Here is a 21,972-nt window from a genome sequence, read left to right on the forward strand (position 1 = left end):
AAGCACATCCCCACACCCAGCCACACCAACAGTGCACTTATACTAAGCCATGGCCAGGGTGAGGGATTCTGCTCCATACAGTTGAGCAGCGTGTACTTGCAGCAGGAGAAAGATCTCTGCTTTCGCAAATCGTTACAACACAGCTGCTCAGCTACCCCTCATTGTAGAACTCCGCGTAAGTCTGTCCCACGCAAACCCACTGTTAGTCACTGCCATTGTTTTAAACTAAATTATCTACATTACAAATGCTGACATTAAGTGAAAACAATGCTTCTCTCTTAAAGAAACAAATCTTGCATTGTTGAAAGCTTGCTGCATAATTCTTCTTCCCTTTGCCCTAAATCTCTCTTTTGTTTGAGCCCTGGCAGATTTAGAGTGCCAGGAACCTAATAGCAAGGTTTGTATCTTGTATAAGAAACAAACGCCACCATCCGTTGACCCCTGGTGAGCTGCTCTGATTTATGGAACTGTGTGGTTTTTGCTTGTTTCTGATATATGAGACTTGTGATTCGATGATACATTGAGCAGAAAGAACCCCAGACCTTCTCCTGTTACCCCTGTTATCATTCCCCACAGTGGCAAGTGTACAGCTACCGGCCAAGAGTACACTTTCTCTTTATGCACACCGCACTGACGCATAGCTGTTCTACTTGGTTATTTCAGAGGCTTTACTGTCCCATGCCCCATTGGGCACAGGTCTGGCTGAAATATCCATAGCTGTGATTCTGCCCATTTGACACTTTTATTATTTATTATATGTATTTTCATAGCACCTAGGAGCCCTAGTGGCCCAGGCCCCCATTGTGGTAGGCGCTTTAGAAACACAGCATAAAGATGGTCCTTGCTGCAGGGAGCTCACAGTCTAAGACCAGAAACAATATATAGAGACCGACAGACGGGAAAGTACAAGTAAACAACGCGACTGACTTTTAAAATGCTTCTTTTGATGTCCCTGACTTCCTCTTTGTGTGCCTTTTTGTTTTCCCCTGGAAATTGCTGCTTTTGACAGCAGTCAGAGTTTACTCTGTGATCATTTAGAAGGGAGGGCAGCGTGTACCTGCGGAAGCCTTTTGAGAGGTAGTTGTAATGCTTCTTTTACGTTATGAGTAGTGCAACTTGTAAAGCATCAGCTTGTGCTTCTCCCTGTCTCCTGTAGGGTCCTGTGATTCTCATTTGTCCAGGGTTTTTATTGTGTATGTGTGTGTGGCAGTGGGAGGGTAGAGGATTGGGGTGAAGGTGGAAGGGCAAGAGAAATCCACCAGGATTCTACAGGACCCAGACTTAGGTGAAGGAGGGCCTTCTGGGGCCAATAATTTTACTCCTGGATCAATCAGAAGAGCAGCTTTGGAGTGCCATGAGGCATTGTCAGTCCAAGCAGTGAGCTTTGGACCAGAATCTGCTCCTCTGATCCCCGGGTGGCAGTATGTGGCACTTAAATCTGTATTCAATAAGTTAACATTTGCTTGCTTTATTGTTTCTCTCAGGTTGGGGCAGATGGTTTGATGAAGATGAGTGGCTCAGCACTCAACAATGAGTTCTTCACTTCAGCTGCCCAAGGCTGGAAGGAGAGGTTGTCAGAAGGTGAGTGTCTTGCCCTGGGAAGCAAGGAGCTATAAACTGTGAACTTCTGAGGAGTTTCTTCTTATGTGGCATCTCCATTACTGGAGGTTTGCAGCCATAATAGCCCATTTGTTATGATCCTCTTCTAAGCTTTTTGTGGGTAAATAATCCTCTTGATCCCCCAGGATAGCACACAGTCTGCCCCCAAGGTCTTCTTTTTCTGCCTTGTGCTCTTCTGCCATCATCTTTCCTTTCCAGTGCCCATAAACGTGCATTGCCTGCTGAACCCCTTAAAATGTGCTCTGCAAATCAAATCTTTCTTTTCATAAGATCTCTGACTAGTGTTTGCTGAGTTCCAATCATCTCCAATATCTTTTTGTTGGTTACACAGCTTATATATTTTTAGAATTCTTCTATAACACCATAATTCAAAGAACTGTAATTTCTTTATTATCAATTGTTTGCATGTCCGTGTTTCACAGCAGTAATTTAACACAGGCCAAATGTAAGTTTTTTGGAGCTAGACTTTAATCTTCAGATTTGTGTCTCTTCTCATCAGATGTTTATTCTTCCAGAATGTCTCTCACCCTTGCTGTTTTGGTGCTGATTTCAGTTTCTAATCTTCCATCTTCTATAATGATGCATCCTAAAGCAATAATGTCACTTGCTGTACAGTTGTGTCATTCATTGGAATCTTGCATGTTTTCCCAGGATTCTTGCATATCACCATGTCTTATCCACATTCAGTTCTAGACCATACTCTACCATATCCATACATAATCTCCTCCAACTTCATCAGACATTCTTCTGAATCAGCCAACGGCACTTTGTCATCTACATAGTGAATGTTATTCACCCATTTTCCAGTCATCTTAATATTTTCTTCTGTTTCTTTAATTAATATAATCAAAGACTCTCTATAAACGTTAAATAAAAGGTGTTTAGTGAATGCATAATGGAGATTTCAGGGAGAAATTCCAGTCCTATAGTGATTTAACAGGTGAAAATAGCTGCACTCAAAATGGTCAGTGAGGACAAAGTGCCAGCTAGTGTTATCCAGCAGAGAGGAGGCTTTATTGAAGACTTGTCCTTTGAAAAAATGTGACGTGCAGCACATAATGAGTGAGATGAGGTGATGAGTGAGATGAGGCAGAGATACTTGAAAAGTAAAGTGCTGGGATGGTAGTGGTGATGCACTGTTCTCATTAGAAAAGAGGGACTAAACTGGGGTGACCAAACGTGGCTCACTCATTTATACACAGGTGCAAACCTGTAGAGGCTATAGGTAAGCAGAGTGAAACATTCCATCTTCATCCAAGCCACACTGTAGTTGGAACTGGCAGTTTCTGTGAGCCACACTTTTATACAGAAGAAAAGGGCAGCCATGTGCCACGTTGCAGAACCATGTGAGCTTCATTTGTCCCCTGGGCTGCATGCTGACCACTGCTTCTAAATGCATACAGAGATGTTGTTTATCAAAGCAAGTGAGGCACCATTCTATCTCAATTGCTTCATTTCAAAACGAATGTACTGAATGTACTAAAATTATGAATGTCAATACATTATTGTCTGGATGACAGTGTGGCAGAAACATGCTTTGTGTACCACTGTCATATAGCTTCATCTGATTGGTTTAGAGAACAGCCAATCTGAGGATTTAGCTGCTAGGTCAGATGCCAAGTTTGGCAGAGCAATATTCCAATCTGTTTGAGTGATGCAGCTAATACTTCTCATTCCCACCCATCCCGAGAGAATACTACTTGCCAGTCACCTACAGTGGGATCCATGCTGACACACCCTTGAAGAAAAACGAACTCTTACTCACTCTACAGCAGGGGCTCTCAAACTTCATTGCACCGCGACCCCCTTCTGACAACAAAAATTACTACACAACCTCAGGAACGAGGACCAAAGCCTGAGCCTGCCCAAGCCCCACCGTGCTAGGTGGGGGGGCCAAAGCCCGAGCCCCACTGCCCTGGGCGAGGAGGCCAAACATGAAGCCCAAGGGCTTCAGCCCCAGGCAGGGGCCTGTAACCTGAGCCTCGCTGAGCCTCAGACTTTGGCTTTGGCCCCAGGCGGTGGGGCTCGAGCTTCAGCAAGTCTAAGCCACCCCTGGCAACCCCATTAAAATGGGGTCGCAACCCACTTTGGGGTCCTGACCCACAGTTTAAGAACTGCGGCTCGACAGTAACTGTGATACTTGGAGATGCTGTAGTCGGGGTGGATCCCATGACCCACCCTTCTTCCCTGCTTTTTGGAGTACTCGGAAATCCCAGGCTTTGAGTTGCCAGGGGCCTGAGGAAGGCTGGCCGTTGCTCTGACTTTAATGCTCTTGTACAGGAGCATGAGGAGGCCCAGGGTGCACATGCGGCTTTGAAAAGTTTCCTATCTCACACATGAGGCACATGTGCACCTACAGTGGGATCCACACAGACGACAGCGTATCAAAGAACCACAGTTACTGTAGGGGAACCAACTGGTTATTTTTCACACAGAGAGCACGTTACACCATTACTCTGTGATCTGCACTGGCTGCCAGTTGATTTCTAGAAGAAGGTTAAAGTATTGGTTTTGATTTATACAGTCTTAAATGAATTGGGTCTTGGCTATTTGAGAGAACTGTGGCTCTCACAGTGTAATAGTATGGCAGCTAGGATCCTCTGTGGATCCTTAGTTAACAGCTTTGTGGCTTAAATGGAAGTGGTCTGGCATCTATGAGTTCATGGCTTAGAAATTTCCTTCCCTTCCCATGATCTGCCAGAGTCTGGCTTCATACAACACTGCAAATCTCAGCTGTTTTCCCAGCCTTTTTTTGGGGTGGGGAGGAAGATTTGATTGGCAGAGGGGGAGTAATAGGGAGGGGTATATTCTGGTGTGGGAAGGTTTCTAGGTTTACTTGACATGTTTTGATAGCTTGTTTTTAACTTTTATGACAGGCACAGTTGGAAAATGAAATAACGTTATTGACCATTTCACTGGGCATTTCTGGACTACAAAAGTGGTGTAATGGCACCCAGCAACACTGCCCAATAGTTTAGAACAAGAAATAAAAAATAATCTTATTTATAGCTGAAATTGAAAGGGGAATTTAAAGAGGCAGAATGCAAGTACCCAAGCTGGAATTTGTTAGGACATTGAGGCTTAATCCCTATTAACTGCAAATACTGCCATAGGATTCTTAAATGACCACAAGACCTTGGTTTTACATCCCCTCTTGAAAGACAGTACGAGTAAACTAATAGTTGCAAGTCAAGGCCATTGTGTTCCATCTGTAATAATACATAGTCTGTAAAAGAAACCTTGCTGAACTAGTTCCCAATGCACTGGTTTATCTAAAAAATGACAGGGATCTGAAGTCTGGCTGTCTCTCATGATTGCAATTGGCCTAATTCTTCTTGTTGATTGACCTTCTTGCTGATATCCCTCTTTGTATTGCAGGTGAGTTCACCCCAGAAATGCAACTGAGAATACGTCAGGAGATTGAAAAGGAGAAGAAGGTGGAGCTATGGAAGGAACGGTTCTTTGAGAGTTACTATGGTCAAAGGTAAGAAACTGGATTGTCTTTTCTCTCATGGCATGTCCTGAGGCACCAGTTCCCAGAATTCAGAGCTCATTTTCTTTCATGGGACCCTCTTTTTCACTGGGCTTCTAAGTTGATTGAGGATTAACTCCATCTGGCTGTAATGGAATCACAGAAAAGACCTATTAGGTCATCTAGTTAATTCCTGGTCTGTGCTGGATTACTCCCTAAAGCGTGGTTTCCAGTGCTTTATCCAGTCTAGCTTTAGTGTTCCTTGCCTGCTGTAGTGGTGGATGTAGTCTAGGCTTCATACGTCTCTTCCCCACCCCCATCCTCACAGTTTTGGGAGGTCCATCTCTTAAGTTTCTCTTGGCATATTCCAGCCAACTAAGTTATTCGACATTTACTTTGTCTTTGATTGTGATTTTTGACCTTCACATGTTCCGCAGCTATGCAGAACCTTGTGAATTCCCTGTGTGTCTTGATTCACACGCTGTTGAGCTGAACTCTCAGAATAAGTATGGTGTGGATTTCACAGATTGTTCTGTCTGCCTTATTCCTAGCTACAAGCAGCCCTGCCTCCCCACTGTGGGATGAGGGTTTGCAGGACATTTCAGGTTCCTCGATCAGTAGCTGTATGCTATAAGAAAGTGAAAAGAACAGAGGTAGGATTGATATTGTAAAAATAATTAATAAAGTGTTCGTCTCTCTACAGAACTTCAATGATGAGGAGCTGTGCTCAGCTCTGGGACATCACCTCGCCTTCTGCCCGTTCATCTGTGCTGCTTTAACCCACATGGAGCTTGGGCTGCTCCAAACCTTACTCTCATGATCATGAGAATATCCAAGCTCTGGTGGGTTAGTGACACAGACGAATGTGGACAGCAGGCGCTGGCCAATAGAGATGAGGTCTTAGTTTGGTAAACTGCCCCAAAGGTGAAGCCCTTGTTTAAAATACACTTGACAACAGTAGACGTCACTAAAAAGTCAAATGTCCTTTCCTGCAGGGTCTCCAGGTTCTTGCAGCAGGGGCATTATTTCAGAAAAATGCTTGTGTGGGGAAGAATGGGGGGTGGGAGGGGAAGCTGTCAGCATAAAGAACATTATATGTGATTATAGTATATCCTGAAAAGTATGAGGTGAACCAAAAGTGGAAGACATCATGGAGAATATTGACCTATGAAAAGTCAGGGGGAGGGGAGCAGACCAAGGTCTGGGAAGGGCAACTGCCCCTCTTGGCCTGTAGTAAATGATGCCTCTGCACTAGGGACAACACACTAATGGAGATTCCTTGTACTGTACAAGGGCAGGATTGGAGGGAACTGCAGATCTGGTTTCTGCACTTCTCAGAAATGGATACTGTTGTACCACATGACATCTCTGTCTGCCAAGAGTATCTTCTTGAAAAAGACAATGGTTATGAAACTAACATGTGAGAAAGTGTTTAAAAATCATGTTAGTTATCATTGGGCTGGTAGGAATCAATCCCATGGTGCTCTCTGGCTTCAGTAGACATCTGGCTTTTTATTCATGCCACAGACCAAGTTTGTATCAGTACCTACTGGGGGTGAATGCTACATCAGCTGTTTTTCTGGGAATTCAGGTTCAGATTTCCAGCTTGTTCATTTGTTACCCAGGCTGGTGGGGGATTAAGGGCAGTCTAGTGAGATGCTCCCAGCTTCCTGAGGGTGCAGAGTTGAGAAAGATATTAGATGTGGAGATCTTTATTCATCTGCAAACAGAAATGCTCTCCTGGAGGAAGTTTATTCCTTAACTTTTTTAGACTGAGGGTGCTTCAGTACTACACAAAATGCTGAAAAAAATGGTGCACTCTCTTGGGGGGTTGTATCCATTTCCAGATCCCTTTTGTAAACTCCAGGTTGTGAGGTTAAGGTCTAGGGGAGCCAGGTGGAAGTCCTGTGGGTTTGTTGGAATCTCCTACTGCTATATCCAGGGATGGCTGCTTAAAGGGAACTTTTATAACCAGCCATAGTAGCTTCTTGTATGTTGAACAGTTTAACCATTGGTCAAATCCTTTTCAGTTTGTGACCTGGGATAATTAGCATCTGTGTAGAAGGAAAGCCATTGGCCATGTAACCGGGCCCCTTTTGGTTGATTTTTAAAGAGCGCTGCTGCAGGACCATTAAGTTCTGTGTGGGTTGGAAGAGTGGTAGCTACAATGAAGAGCGTCAAAAATGGTGGGCTTGAAATCAGGGGAAATGGTATGTGCGAAGTGTTTCTTTAGGTTCTAGTATGGATACAGAACCCTCTGCCCCCATTTTCATGGCAAAAGAATGCTTTTTTCAGACTTATGTTTTACAAAACATAATTTTTCTTTTTTCTTGTTAGTTCTGGAATGAGTCCTGAAGAATCCAAGAGACTGACAACATACACCAGCACTCCTGAAACACAGGCCAGGAATCCACCAGCTGAGCAGATGAAATGCATGCCAGTCTCCAAGGCACCACCCAGTAAAGAAGAGAGAACTCCTCTGTCAGAGTCTAAAGCACAAGCAGTGCAGGTACCACCCCCAGCAGTGAAAAAAGGAGGAGAGGAAAAAAGAGAAGATGTGCATCCCCAATCAGGCAAACCTGCAGCATCAGCAAATTCCTCAGATAACAATGCACTGAAACTTAAGGACCAAACTCTCTCTAGGCCGCTGAAGGGTACTGAGGAATCCATGCAAGAGAAGCCACAAGCTGCCTCTGGTCAGAAGCCAGAACAAGACAGACAGCACACTCCATCCAAGGATCTGTCAGTAAAGGAGGACACAAGCACCTCAGCCTTGGCCCCAAACAAACCAAAGATCCCCAAAGCAGGCGAAGCAGTGGTGAGCATGGCGAGTCAAGTGACTCCACAGGAGACACCTAAAAAGGAACCCCCTGCAACTGAACAAATGGATGTCAGTGCTGAGGGCCTCAAGAGGAAGTCAGAGAGTCAGGAAGAAGCACCAATCAGTCCTGAAAAAAAGCCACGAATCATGGACAGCTGCCAGTACCAGCAGTCATTTCGGACCCAACCACAGTCCTTTCCTGCAGCTGGGGAGGGGGCACAGGGGCGAAAGGTTCCCCCACTCAAGGTAAAGGAAACTGGAGACAAGTCCATCATGGGGTTATACAAGCCACTTCCACTGGTAACTCTTACAAAAAAATGTTTTGCCGCTGTTTTGATTTCAATTGTCCATGTAAATCCCTCTATGTGCATGTTATAGTAATGAAAGGGTTTGATACAGGAATCCCAAAGCCCTGCTATTTGGCCACGGGAGTCTTCTGGCCTGCTGATCAGGTTAAATAAGGCTCTCTAAGACATGCACACTTGTCAAAGGGTATTTCAGGTCAATAGAGTGGCACAGTTGTAAAAGCCAGAACTGGAATAATAGGGGACACTATAGATCAATATGGAGTAACACTGGGAAAGCTGTGGAGGAGTCCCCAAGACTAAAATAGCAGGGAGGAGTGTGCAGTGCACTATAGATGTGTGAACATCCCCAAAGACTTGAATAGTGGATGAGGATTGAGGGATATTGGCAGCTTCCCACATTATGTCAAACAAAAAACAGCTATCCACCTCGGCCCAACAGAGCGCCAGGACCTCAAGATGATGGATCACTCCTTTGGGGCTTGGTGTGACTGACTGGATGCAATGTGCTGTCTCTCAATCCGAGCAGAAAATGGGAAAGACTTTTTGGGGAGGCCTCTCAGCTCTAAAAGCCCACCACCCGCTGAGACTTAGCAAGAGCTTAGATTCCTGCTGCAATCTAGATGTAGGAAAGGGAGCAATATATCAGCCACTGGTGTAAGGGAAAAATAAAAGAGAGGCTGTGAAGGGAAGGTTCCTAAATGTGATATATTTATCAAATACCTTTACTACTACTGACCATTTGGAAACCATCCAACTGGCAAATAATGGACATACTTTTTAAGGTCATATGACACTGTCTGTGCCAACAGGGCGGTGTGTATACAGATCGCTGCAGCTCCTTCACTGCCAGTGTATTATACACAATGATAGAATTTCAAATGTCTACCTCATATGGTAACATTTTCAAAAATAGGCCCCACTTTTGTGGATGCAAAAGCATGGGTACAAATAATTATTGATGTAAAATTGTTCCCACAGTTACTTGCCCCCACAGTTTAGCATTTCTGAATGCTACAGATTTAAAATGTGTGTCTCTTTTCTACTTTTTTCCAGATTCCTGTCTCCAGAATCTCCCCGATGCCATTTCTTGCTAGCCAGGTCTCTCCCAGGGCTTACTTTCCAACCTCTGTCACCAGTCCTGGAAGAACAGGGGCCAGGACTTTGGCAGACATCAAAGCAAAAGCCCAACTGGCCAAGGCCCAGAGGGCAGCTGCTGCAGCAGCAGCAGCCGCCGCTGCTGCCTCCAATGGGGGAGCCATCCCAGGGCCTGGTCCAGGAGGTGGTGGTGGCCCAGGAGGGGGAGGAAGAGAGGAGAAGAGTAGTACAGCAACAAATGGAACCAATGAAACTGGAATTAAAGGCAGTGCACTGGAACTGGCAGGAACTGGAAGCGGGGGAAGTACGAGAAGGCCTTTTCCCCATTGTCCAGGGACCCATTCCCAAGCGGAGACCCAGGCCACAGAGCGGACATCACCTCTCAGTGTCTCTAGAGCACAACTACAGCAAACGCCCACAGTACAATCCAGAACTGCAACCAGCAACAAAGGCAAAGATTCATCATCACCAGCTCCACCAGCATTAGAGAAAATGAACAGAATAAAAGTGAGCCCTCCAAATGTGACTGTAAGTCAGGTTTCCAGACCATCCGTGGTCTCAAGCCACATCTATACTCTCAGTAATGACAGACAAGAGAAAGCACCTTCAGCTCCAGCAGCTCTAAGCCAGATCTCAGGGGCACCGCCTGTCAGGGACGAAGCAGTCTATGTCAATGTATCCAGAGCAGGTGCTGACAAAAATGTGACTAAGTCAGCACTTACTGCCACCGAAGAGATCAGCTTAAGTATTCCTAAGAGCAAACCTCTTTCCCCTCGGATGTCTTCGCAGGCAGTGGTAACCTCAGAAACTCAGGCTGCTGTTATGGTAGCATCTACTATCTCTACTCCATCCTATAGCACTTTGTCAGTAGCCCCTAGCCTTAAAGTACATATAGCTCCCTTGAGCACAAGTGGGCCCCTCCTGAAGACAAGCTCCAGTATTCCTGCTAACAATCCCTTGGTCACCCAGCTGCTCCAAGGTAAAGATGTCCCAATGGAACTAATCATGCCTAAGCCTCTCACCAAAGTAGAAATGAAAACTGTCCCACTAGCTCCAAATGAATCAAAAGGGTCGGCATTTTCCAGTGCCACAAGCACAGCTGGGAATGGCTCTGGAGGGGAAAGTGGTGAGAGACAATCAAATTTAGCCATGCAGCAACTTGGAAAGATATTTTTCCCAAGCAGGCAGTTGCCCCATGTTCCAAGGACCTTTCCCCTCTTTTCCGGAAAGGACCTGAGGAGCACTAGTATTGACCAATACCAGTGCCAAGAGGCACTCGACAAAGCCACTCAAGAGCAGATCCTTCAGACTCTTATCAAGCGGGTCCAGAGGCAGAATCTATTCTCAGTCTTGCAGCCTTCACAGCTCAGCCTTGTTCACTCAGGTTTCCAGTTAGACAACAGCTCCACCAGTCAGAGATTCATGCTGGGTTTCATGGGCAGGAGGACATCCAAGCCTGCCATGTCTGGCCATTATCTGCTGAATATTTCCACCTATGGTCGCGGGTCGGAGAGTTTCAGGAGAGGTCTGTCCATGAATCCTGAGAACCGCTTGTGTCTGAATGATCCTTCCGATGATCCAAAAATAGAATTTGGGGAATGTGAAGAAATAGCTGGCAGCGGTAGCAGCAGTGATGAAGGAGATGCAGATGATGAGAGTACTGGTGATGAACATGAACATATCATTGTAAAAGAGGAATCCCTGGTTTCCCAGGTCTCTGGCCAGCATGAAAGAGAACAGAGATCACACAGTGTAAATGCTTCTTCAGATTGCAATTTGCCTGTTAGACAGAATGTAAAGAAGGAGGCCGTCTTATCTCAGCAAGCAGCAGCCAGCCAGGAGAGTGTTCACCAGTTCCCAGGAGGCCAGGTGTTTGATGGAACTGCATTAGCAAGAGATTTAATTCAGGCAGCCCAGGAGCAAATGGCACATGCTATGAGGGGGAAAATGATGCACAGCAAAGCTGAGGCTTACAGCGCTTCTGCACCATCTGCAGACTCTGTGTTGCAGCAGCCTCCACTGCTTTCCCATCCGCACCCTCCAAAGCTATATGGAAACACTGCAGCACAGCTCATCGGTCCTAGTTATAGTGGCACTATAAATGTCTCCACCTCTCCCGACGTGAACCAAGGGTCTCTCATGACTGGGCTATCTGAGTGCAATCAGTTGGCCAGTAGCATGGGGAACGTCATGTCTTTCTCTGTGACTGTAACCACCATTCCCGCCAGCCAGGCTATGAACCCTGGCAACCACAATCAGACCATCCCAGTTCAAGCCTTTGGTGATGACAACAACATGGAAGATTCGCCTTCTAAATGCTACTGCAGGTTGAAAGCCATGATCATGTGCAAGGGTTGTGGTGCCTTCTGCCATGATGACTGCATTGGCCCCTCTAAGCTCTGTGTCTCCTGCCTTGTAGTACGGTAACGGAGACATACGAGAAGAGGAGAAGGATGGCTTGGTTTTGTGCCTCCTTTTGAAATTCTTCGCCGGAAGAAAGAGGAGTTTTACTGCCTTGCACAAGAGACACATTACTGAATCAGGAATACAGAGTAGCGTTCTTCTTTCATTGAAGAAAGAGCACCTTGTTGTATAGTGAGTCTAAGCGAGCTCAACTATGTGAATTGTGACAAGAGTTTGCACTTAAGGAATCATGTAAATATGTCACATTATTTTGTTTAAAAATTATTTTTTCAATCTTTTAGGAGACAATGTTTGACTTGTACTGCAGATTCATTAACCACACCTCCTATCAGTCTCTATCCCAGGTTAGCCTAAGCTCTGCTCTATATTAATGAGAGAACTTCCAGCCAAACTTTAGCCCCTTGGTCTTTCCATGGCAAAAGAGAAGAACAGGAAAAATTAAAAGAACTGGGAGCTCGAAAAGATTTAAGCCTTTATACTATCTGGCACAGAATTTTGAGGTTTGGAGCATCAGTTCAGGGTTGGCTCAGTCTTTTGTTAATTCAGATGTTTGGGAAGTGGGAGGCATTAGTGTTATAACAGCCTTTCAAATGGTTGCCTATCAGTTTCCCCCTGACTCTAGGTTTCTGGAAGCCAAAGTGGGTTGTGCAATAGTGGCTGGGGTTTTTTGGTTGCATATCATTCCCTTTCCAACTCATCAGTTATAACAACATTGTCCATGGGAAGGCAACACCTTTGTTCTCAACTACTTCTGGGAGATTGAAAAGGCAACTCTAGTAGTCATCATCTTCAAGAACTCAAGTAATAAAAAGCAACTAGTGACTATCAGCAACTCTAGGAGACCATTTAAAGCAGAGATCTCTAATATGAATTGAACTACATGTCAGAAACTTGCTTTATTAGGCATTACAGTGTTAGTACTGAGATGTCTCCCCCCCCCCCCCCCCCAGTTTCCAACCATCAAACATGACAATACATTACACAAGTTAAACGCACTAAATGACACCTGCTGACATATTGTTTGCCAGGAAGCTTGCCATGGCTAATGAGGACCTTCACAATAAGCTAATTTATGTAGATCATATATCTAGCTAAGTGCAAGGCATGGAACACAAGGGTTGGGTTGTCTGCATCATTGTCCCCTGAGGACTTTTCTTCAAGTTTCAAAACATCAAATCCTTTGGCCTGATCTCCAGTTTTTACTCAGAGACCCAGGATTCTAGCAATAGAAGTCATAAGTCAAGAATGAGGAGCACTGGCAGAAGTATGTGGGATCATAGGACTGGCATAGTGGGGGCTACTGTCATGAATGAGATTACTGGCAAAGCTGTGTGTGAGGAGATTACCCAGTGCTGGCCTATCTAATGCCAGGTTGCAGCTAGTGATATCAATCCTTCACTCTCAAAAGCATTAATATTCACAGTGTCGCCCAAATTAATCAATCAGAATTGAACAGGTATTACAGCACCATCATCTCAGCAACGAGAATGTATAACAGGCAGACCAGTAAAGTACTGAAATGCCCATCCCTTCCCACAGTGTGAGAGTTAAGCAAACTCCAACTCACATTTCACAGTATCAAAGCACTAGGTTATCTATAGGTCAATTCCTCTTCCCAGCAAAGAACATCCGGCTCAAGAATCACATCCAGTTCCAAGTTGTCTGTTTGAGAAACAAATATGTTGATTAGATAGAAATTCATGTATCTTTTTGATGAAAGGGCATAGAAATCACTTTTAATCCAAAGGCATTTTTAAAATGAAGCAATATTTAAAAAGTAGGTGTGATAAGTTCTCAGTAGATATCCCATTAGCTAGTCCTCTCAGAGCTTTGGGCTTTTTCCAGTTTGAATTACTCCTCCTCCTTCCCCTCCCATGAAAAGAGTGTCTGGGGGGCTGTTGTTAAATATAGGCAATGTAGATCACTGTACATAATGCATTTTATTTGGCAATTTATTTGTTGATAAGAAAGTTGAGTGCCTAAGCCCTCGATACTGAAAAATATCTCCCTCCCTGCCTGTCTGTGGGTGCCACCTTCCAAACAGAGATCATCAACAGTGAAATATCATAAACTGTATTATATTCCTATCTTCAGTCTTGCTCAGCCTAAATTTGTTGGGGGAGTATGTCCCCTAATTGTACCTGGGTAAATATTTTTAAATCCATCGCTCCATGGCAGAAAAATTAACACCAACAAAAGTAGCACCTTGTTTTTTCTGACAAGCCAAATATGCACTGTCAGCAACATTTCACCAGTAAGCAAACAATAGCCCCAGATTTGGCACATACCAGATGCTAGAGCTAGTGCTGCTGGTGTGCATACAGAAAAGCAAACCAAGCAAAAGAACCATTTTGGCTTCTGCGGTGCAAAAACACTTATTCTGTCATAGAGGTGTACTTTTGTGTTACGGGCCTAGTGCATTCTAGAGCAAGTGTCCATTAGGGTAGTAATGCAATACTTCCAATTCGCCTCTTCCCCAGTGCAAGAAGCAGTTCTGCAGCATCCTTTGAATTCTGGGATACAGTGCCAGATGGCTATTATGGTATCCATCTGCACACAGCTAACTGGCAACTCAAATGAACAAGACTCCTGTTCTCTGAAGCACTGAGAGAGAGAGATCCATTTCTCAAGTCTCAGAGGGGTAGCCGTGTTAGTCTGGATCTGTAAAAGCAGCAGAGAGTCCTGTGGCACCTTAGAGACTAACAGACGTATTGGAGCATGAGCTTTTGTGGGTGAATACCCACTTCTTCGGATGCATGACATCTATAAGGTGCCACAGGACTCTTTGCTGCTTTTACATATCCATTTCTGTTTCCTTGCTATCTCAGGGCTTGTCTACACAGGAAAGTTTTACCAATTATACCAGTATAATGAGTTATCATCTTCTTTTTTGCCACTTCCCTAATCAGGGTCAACAACTTTTATAGCCTTCTTCCAAAGGCTTCATGATTGTACGCCTGGCTGTCCTGCCAATTGGTCTAAGGTCAGTTGATATCCAGTCTGTGTACCGAGTTTTTGGTCTCCCCATTGGTCATAGGTACACATAACTCCTCCTTCCCAACTGACATAAACTAAACCAAAACAGGCACTCCTTTGCTGGGTCTATGCAGTCCCACAGTTTAGATTATGGGACCTGAATTGCAATGCGCATTAGCATGACATGCTGTAACTCCCCTGTGTGGATGCTGCAGGCGTGAACTAAAGAGTACCTAGTTCTTGTTGACTTAGCCCTGTTTAAAACACAAACTAGATACCTTTTCGTTCTTGCCCCCACATGGCCTATGCAGGGGAGATAACGCTTGTCATGCTAGTGCCTACTGCAATTCACCCCCCATTCCAAACTGGGGGTCATGTAGACAAGCCCTTACACCAGAATAATAGTGATGTCCAGGGGGAGTTATATTGGTATAATTATATCAGTTTTTAAATCCACACCTTAGTTGATACAGGTGTAATTTCCCTATGTTGACAAGCCTCATACGAAGGGAGTAGAAGACATTAAGGGAACAGCACAAAGTGGCCTGTGGGCCAGTTTGTGTTAGTTGGGATTTTATGCCTGTTGCAACTTTCACTTTAAAAGACCTGAAGTTTTATTTTCAGCAGTATATTTTAAAATAGAAGTAGAGCCCCTAATTTTGATTCTAGCCCTCAAGTCCCTTACAAATTGTGGTGTCACTTCAGTTGGAGTTTGCGTGTCTGGCTTCCCATGTTCTGTACACCTATTTCTCTGTGTGATGCTGCTTGTGAGTCATAAGTAGCTGCTGTTGCATGAAATACTATTGCAGGAACTGAATTACTTTACAGAGTCATTATCCCAGCAAGAAGGGAACTAGATCTAGTAAGTGTCCCTTTTGGATTTGTAATGACCACTAAGATGTCAGTAGGACTCCACAGTCCTTTTCAGTGGTCACTATAATCTTATTAGATGGTGATCTAGAGGTTTACAGCTCAGTTTAGTGCCTTAGCTATATTTGGTTGGGTCAATAGTTTTACCGTTGCTACCCCTTCCCAATACGATGAATCCTCTTGGCTGGAAGGTTTTGATCTTACCACAATTAAACAAGCTCTTTCTCTGGAACTTGATAGAACAGTATCCCTAGGTTCACCAGCGGACGTTACATGGCTAGGTAACCATTAGAAAGGATGGGGTTTGGATTACTGAACATTTCAACAAGAATAGGCCTGCCCAAAACCATGAAAGCTTTGCACATTTCACAGTGCTGGGTATTGAATAACAGTTGTTTCAGATAGGAAAACCTGAAGCCAGAGTAGGAGTATTCCCTTTGTTAGTCAGCAGTCTTAGTGCTGAGACTTTTCCCTTCAACCCCAGTTCTTTCTAATCGTCTGTCCTAAAATGTTTCCTCCAGCAAAATAATAAAGTTTTCCTATTGGCTACTGGTAATCAAGGGACATTGTGGAGTAGTTTAGACACAACATTTTTGGCTTTGGCATCCAGATATTACAGTGATAGCACTTTATAATAAATGCCAATGTAAAAATAGAATACTCAAAATATTTTACAACATCTAATGTCAAAGCAATGTTTGTGACATAAAACATTACAACAAGAAAAGGTTATTTAGATTTAAATCTTCCCCTGATTGGATTGCAATCCAGACCCTGCAGCATGAGAACCAGAAAGTGAAACTGATCAGTCTAGTTTCACAGTTCAGTGCAAAGAATAAATACTTCTATATACACATTCCATGAATGGAGAAGTAAATGGAACTTTAGAAATGATTTTCAAGTTTCTGAGAGAGCATTAGTAACAGGGAAGGAAACTTGTTTTTAGGTTGACAATGTCTCTTTTTAAATGTGAGGAAAAGACTGATACTGTGTAAACGATGGACCCTATCGGCAGAGTTGTGCTTAAGTTTGCAGCAGTAAAAATGTTAAGGAAGCCATTTCCTGGAAGTTAATTATTGGACATATGAGTCACTTCCAGATGTCCTCACAGCTGGTCATTACTGCTTAAATTATGTCAATTTAAATTGTTCTAGAGGCTGTTAAGATGATTATGGGCCCAATTCTTTCTCACTCACATGAGTGGTCCTGTGGAATACAAGAATATACGTGTGAGCAAAAGCTGCAGTGCTGGACACACTAATTGAAACTGCACTGTGTTTGCTTTAGTCCAATGAGGAAGGCTTTCCACATTTCATTTAGAGTAATTTTTCAAAAATAGCCACCAGTTTTAGGATGCCTCAATCCTGGGGACTGGATTCTGCTGAGTGTCTACAATTTCAGCTTTCAGCACCTCTGAAAATCAGGCCTAAGGATATTAGGTGGAGCACTCAAAATTGAAGATCACTTCTGAAAATGTGACTGTTACAGTGGGGGTGTGAGGACAAGGGGTGGCATCCTCCCGTTTGGGTTTTGCCACCTGTTGCAGCTAGCATGGCTTTTATCACAGGAGGGGAGGAGCCCATTGTTAGGAAGTTACTGCCTATGATATCTCACAGCTCTGGAAACTATCCTCAGTTAATCCAGAGTGCATGAAACCAGCATGTGTGAGAGAGAGTCTCTTAGAAACTTCAAGTCCTGTTGCCACCAGGGGGGAGAATGGCTTAAACATTTGCTACGATGACGATGAGTTTTCTTTGTTACTTTTTTTTAATGCTATACGTTTGATACAAAAGAAGATCAATTTTAAGAGCTTACAGTAATATATTTTAAGTAATATATATTTTAATATTTGTGTAAAAAATGACAAAGGAAGATTTGTGAACTAGATATACAGGGTATTGTGTGTGTGCAGTTTCTCAGCAGGGCCGAGACGATTTCCCTAGCAGGGGAACTGAAAGCACTTGGGTTTTCCATTAATGCAATAAAAAGTCGGGATTCTTAAAACAAAAATTCAATAGTGTTTACCAGATGCTCTTTCATTTTGTTGGCCACAAGGCTTGTAAACATGATTTAGAAGATGATAAACTTTTGTCTGTCTTTTGCCTTTTTAAAAGGGACTTAAATTGGAATAGAGGGTATGTATAGAAAAATCAAGGTGACACCATTTTAAAAGTCGTATTTTTTCACAAATAATATAGAAGAATCATATTTTACATAAGAATTTTAAGTATTTGAAAAAATATGTATATAAATATACTGTATGTACTTCATATATTCTTTTATTTTACGTTTAATTGTATTAAAAATATTTGAGCTGGTTGGAGTTCCTACCTATGTATTAATGTAAAACAGAGAGAGATGAGCACTGCCTCTTACCACTGCAGCAGCAGATTGTAGGGCAGCAAAAAGGCTTGAAGCTCAGCAAAGAATGAATTGGAATAGTTTAGCTGGTTTAGAAATACAGTACAGACATTTTTTTCAGTCCTGTGTCCTGTTTGTGTCCCCGTTCATGCTCTGTCCCATTTTGCCTCATAAACCCCCAGAACAATCAGTGGTGAGAAGACAAGGAGTTGAGGTGGAACTTTATACAAGCACTGCCAAAGAGACAGACTGGTACAAAGCCACTCAACTAAAATCAAAAGCAACCGTTAGAATTTTAATAAATGTAGCTAAGAGTTTAATTCTTGTGTGATCCTCTGATAGTGCAGATGGGGAATGAATACAACATGCCAAGAGCCTCAGTACATTTGGGATTTCAAGGCAACACTCTCTAATGAGTTTTCTTTTGTAGGCTCTTGGGTCCAATATCACTGTAGAGGGTGAAGTGTGCCCTGAGTCACCACTGGAAGACGGAATGGGTTCTCTGCTCTTGTACTTGGGCAGGACCCCTAGAAAACTCCCTACGGGGAAGCACTAGTAAATCTGCTGAGACTGCTGGCAACATTCCTCATAGGAATTCTGTTTACAAGATGCTGTAACTTGCATACAAGGATTCCCAGAGGTACAAGATCACAAATTATATGAATATAAAAAGGACAAAATTCTAGTTAGAAGGGAAATGATAGGTGGCTGCAGACTACAGTAACAATCAGCTATGATTCATGTGCATTATATACAGCACATCCAGTGCAGTTTACCTAATAATGGGCCCAAACCTGTGAAGTGCTCAGCATCTTCAAGTAACACTGAAATTAGTAGCAGCTGAGGTTGCAGTGCACCTTACAGGATTAGGCTAAAGTCCATAGTGTATGTGTCACAGCTGATTTGTACTGTAATATCACATCCATTCCCCCACACCCAGTAATTACCATCACAGATCTGTCTGGTTTATTACATGAACAGTAAAGCTCTTATGACAATGTTCAGGGTTATATTAACCCAATCATTCAGGAACACAATACATTTAAGTTGCTGCCCTTTTGATCAGTGGCTCCAATTCTGGGGCTTCCTCTGTCCCACGGACTCCAACTCTACACACATGCAGGGGCTGTAAAGCTAGCAAATCTCCCCAGCAGGAAAGGTCTCCCCTTGGTGGCATAAGAGAGACAGAATTGACTCTGTCAGTCCCTGGTGTGGGGTAATACTGAGTAAGGGAGGAGGCCTGGCTAGAACTTACTGCACTCTGGCTATTCTGGGCTGACTGAAGGCTCAAGAATCTGATGCATAAAGGTGAAACACAGACACATTTGCCCCTTCACCTTTTGAGTGGTGCTGTGCTCAGCTCAGGTGTATCCCCAAATTGGAGCCACTGTGTTTACCATAGCCCAAACCGCCCTGCAGGAACTGCTGAAATCTCTCAGATAAACAAGAATTGTGTTTACAATAACTCTTTGTGATTGGGGTTCGTGGGAAGGGAAATTGAATGCAAAAAAGCCTATTTGATTTGTGTTAAGGGTTTGACTTTAAAGAAAACTCAAAGACAGTTTTGTTGTTGTTATGATTATTTTCCAAACACCCCAAAATATGCCAGGCCTCTGTTTACATACACATCGTGAGATCGTTTTTTAGTAAAGTCATTTTATCTTTCTATGAATTGCAATCTGCACATTCAAAGGGTTTTCACTCTGAACAGTTGCACTAGAAGAAGGTTACACTGTTTGGGTGTGTATATGTATATATAACTAGAGTGTATATGTGTGTGTATATATACAACTATATTTTACATAAATGTACCTAAAAAGGCTGTAAGTCCATCTCAGGATTCTGGTGACATTAATTTTGAGAACAAAGTTTGAGTTACCACAAGCCTGATGTAGAGTTACAGCTTTTACATTTGTTTTAATATTTAAAATATATGGGTTAGAAAAAAATATACAGTATGTGTTGTTTTGATCTGCTGCACTTTGTCTAAACATTCCTAGTCCCGCTGGTACTGCTGCAGCTCCCATCCCTTCCTGCCCCATTTAGAACGTAGAAACCAGCTTTTCCCCTCTGGGTTTTCTTTCAGTGGCACTTCTCAGAGGCTGACTCGTGTTTCTATTCAAAGAGCTGTGCCAAGAGTTTAATATTCCTGGGTTCGGTCTTTTATAATAAGATGTCACAGCTGAACCCCAGTCCCAACACTGGGGAAAGTGAGCTGATAGTTGATGCGGCCAGTTGGCAATTGGATTCTAAAATAGTCCCTTTGCAGACTAGCAGAGTCAAGCGATCCAACTTAAATAAGAAATAGTCATTTTCTGTTGTTATCCAGTGATAAGTTGGTACTGAACAATAAGATTATTGTAATTCACTCTCCTCCTTAATAAGGAAATGACCCAATTTCCAGGCTTTTAAAAAAAACGTAATGGGTCAATTCCATGAAACCAGCAATCACAGCAGAGAGATGTGTGGCCCATAACATTGCAGATTTGCAGATTGGCACAGTTCATTCTAGTAAACTGATTCTCTCCCCAAATGAAAAATAAAAATAATGTTAAGTCTGCTTCGGGGTCTGCTGTATAAGATTCCACCTTAGCTTCTCACCAGCATTAAGAAGGATCGGAGGAGTGCTAAAAACAGCATTTGTATCTTGTCACTTTGAGATATATGTGTCCATAGGAGGTAGCACTTTGAAAAGCGAAAGCCTGCCTTGTGGCTTATGTCTTATTGCAGATTAAGTTCCTCTTCCTCTCACTCCTTATTTTTGTCATGTAAAACTACCTGCTTCATAAATGAATGTAAAATACAATAGTTCTTCAGCACATGGATAAATGTGTATTTTATCTTAATGTTTCATTTTATGTTAAATAAAAGCATATGATTTTATGGTCACCATTGTTGTTAATGTCTTTTTAAATGCTGCTCTCTTCTCCTTCAAGAACATGAAGCAGCAAGCTACACAACGCTGAATGACTTAATTTCAGGTCCGGTACTGCAGGAATGCCAAGTACGATTTTTTCTAAATCATCTCCCTAGATTTCATGGGGAAAGATTTGTTGTGAACACCAAGTTGTTGTTAATCATTTTGCGTTTCTCTTGTGTTTCATCTGAGGATCTCCAATTGCTTTAGAATTACATTAGTGCACTGTAAAATATGAGTAAATATTACCCTCATTCGCATATGAGGAAACTGTGGCATGGACACACTGGCTTTCCCAAGGTCACTTATTGAGTCAACAGTCAGGAATAGAATTCAGGTGTCCTGTCTCCCAGTCTTGTGTTCTAACCACAATACAAACTTCAAACCTGGCAGAGTGTGTTCTCTCCTCTACGGAATCATCAGCTTTCTCCCGTCTTCTCCTGCAGTCCAATCTGTGAAAGTGCACCCCATTGGCAAGTATGATTTTTCCAGCTGAAGCAAAAGTGTGCACAGTTCTGCTGGCATAATAACAGAGTGTAGAGTTACGGAGCCATTCAGCGATTTCAGGCTGGCAGCAGCCCTGGTCTGCCAACAATGTGATTCTTCCCAAGCCTCCTGCGCCTGATACTGACTCTGTTCTAATTTTCTCTCCAACTCCTTCCTCTTATGGGAAAGAGCTAACTGCTCCACTGAGGCAACACGCAGCTGAACGTTTATGTTCTGAATTCCACTATCCCTTTCACCTCCTTAGCCTTTCCTTTCTTGTGCCCTACTTCTATACCGAACACATGACTCATAAAGTCCTATGGATTAGAATGCTCAGAGATGAACTGAGTGTCCTTCAACTGCACCACACCTCCTCCATGTTCCTTAATATATTTTCTTACAAAGATTTCCAAAGCCATGCTCCGGGCAACCCCAGAACTCGCTGCTAACTCCATTCACTCACTCTAACCCTAAATTAAAAGTCACTTACATTCTACTGGCTAGCCTAATATATAATTTCTAACACGACACAATAAACATTTAATACTATAATGTGGAGGCATCCCTCCTAAATGGTAACCCATAAGAATGGCCATAGTGGATCAGACCAAAGGTCCATCTA

The 21,972-nt window shown here is 43.2% G+C and overlaps 1 protein-coding gene across 24 annotated transcripts in view; it reads left to right on the forward strand.

Annotated features, from left to right (window-relative positions):
* ASXL2 (ASXL transcriptional regulator 2) overlaps window positions 1-20,836 on the forward strand; it is a 244,375-nt gene extending 223,539 nt beyond the window's left edge. For 22 of the 24 annotated variants that reach the window (XM_065590048.1, XM_065590057.1, XM_065590059.1 and 19 more), the window contains 4 exons: window positions 1,485-1,581; window positions 4,999-5,104; window positions 7,430-8,213; window positions 9,275-20,836. In XM_065590048.1, coding sequence (XP_065446120.1) covers window positions 1,485-1,581; window positions 4,999-5,104; window positions 7,430-8,213; window positions 9,275-11,743 — 3,456 coding nt within the window. In that variant the 3' untranslated portion in view covers window positions 11,744-20,836. The remainder of the gene's footprint in view (window positions 1-1,484; window positions 1,582-4,998; window positions 5,105-7,429; window positions 8,214-9,274) is intronic. The other 2 variants (XM_065590047.1, XM_065590068.1) reach the window with 1 other exon arrangement.
* The last annotated feature ends 1,136 nt before the right edge of the window (window positions 20,837-21,972 follow it).

The sequence above is a fragment of the Chrysemys picta genome, chromosome 3 (assembly GCF_011386835.1).
Source record: "Chrysemys picta bellii isolate R12L10 chromosome 3, ASM1138683v2, whole genome shotgun sequence".
Classification (NCBI taxonomy): domain Eukaryota; kingdom Metazoa; phylum Chordata; order Testudines; family Emydidae; genus Chrysemys; species Chrysemys picta.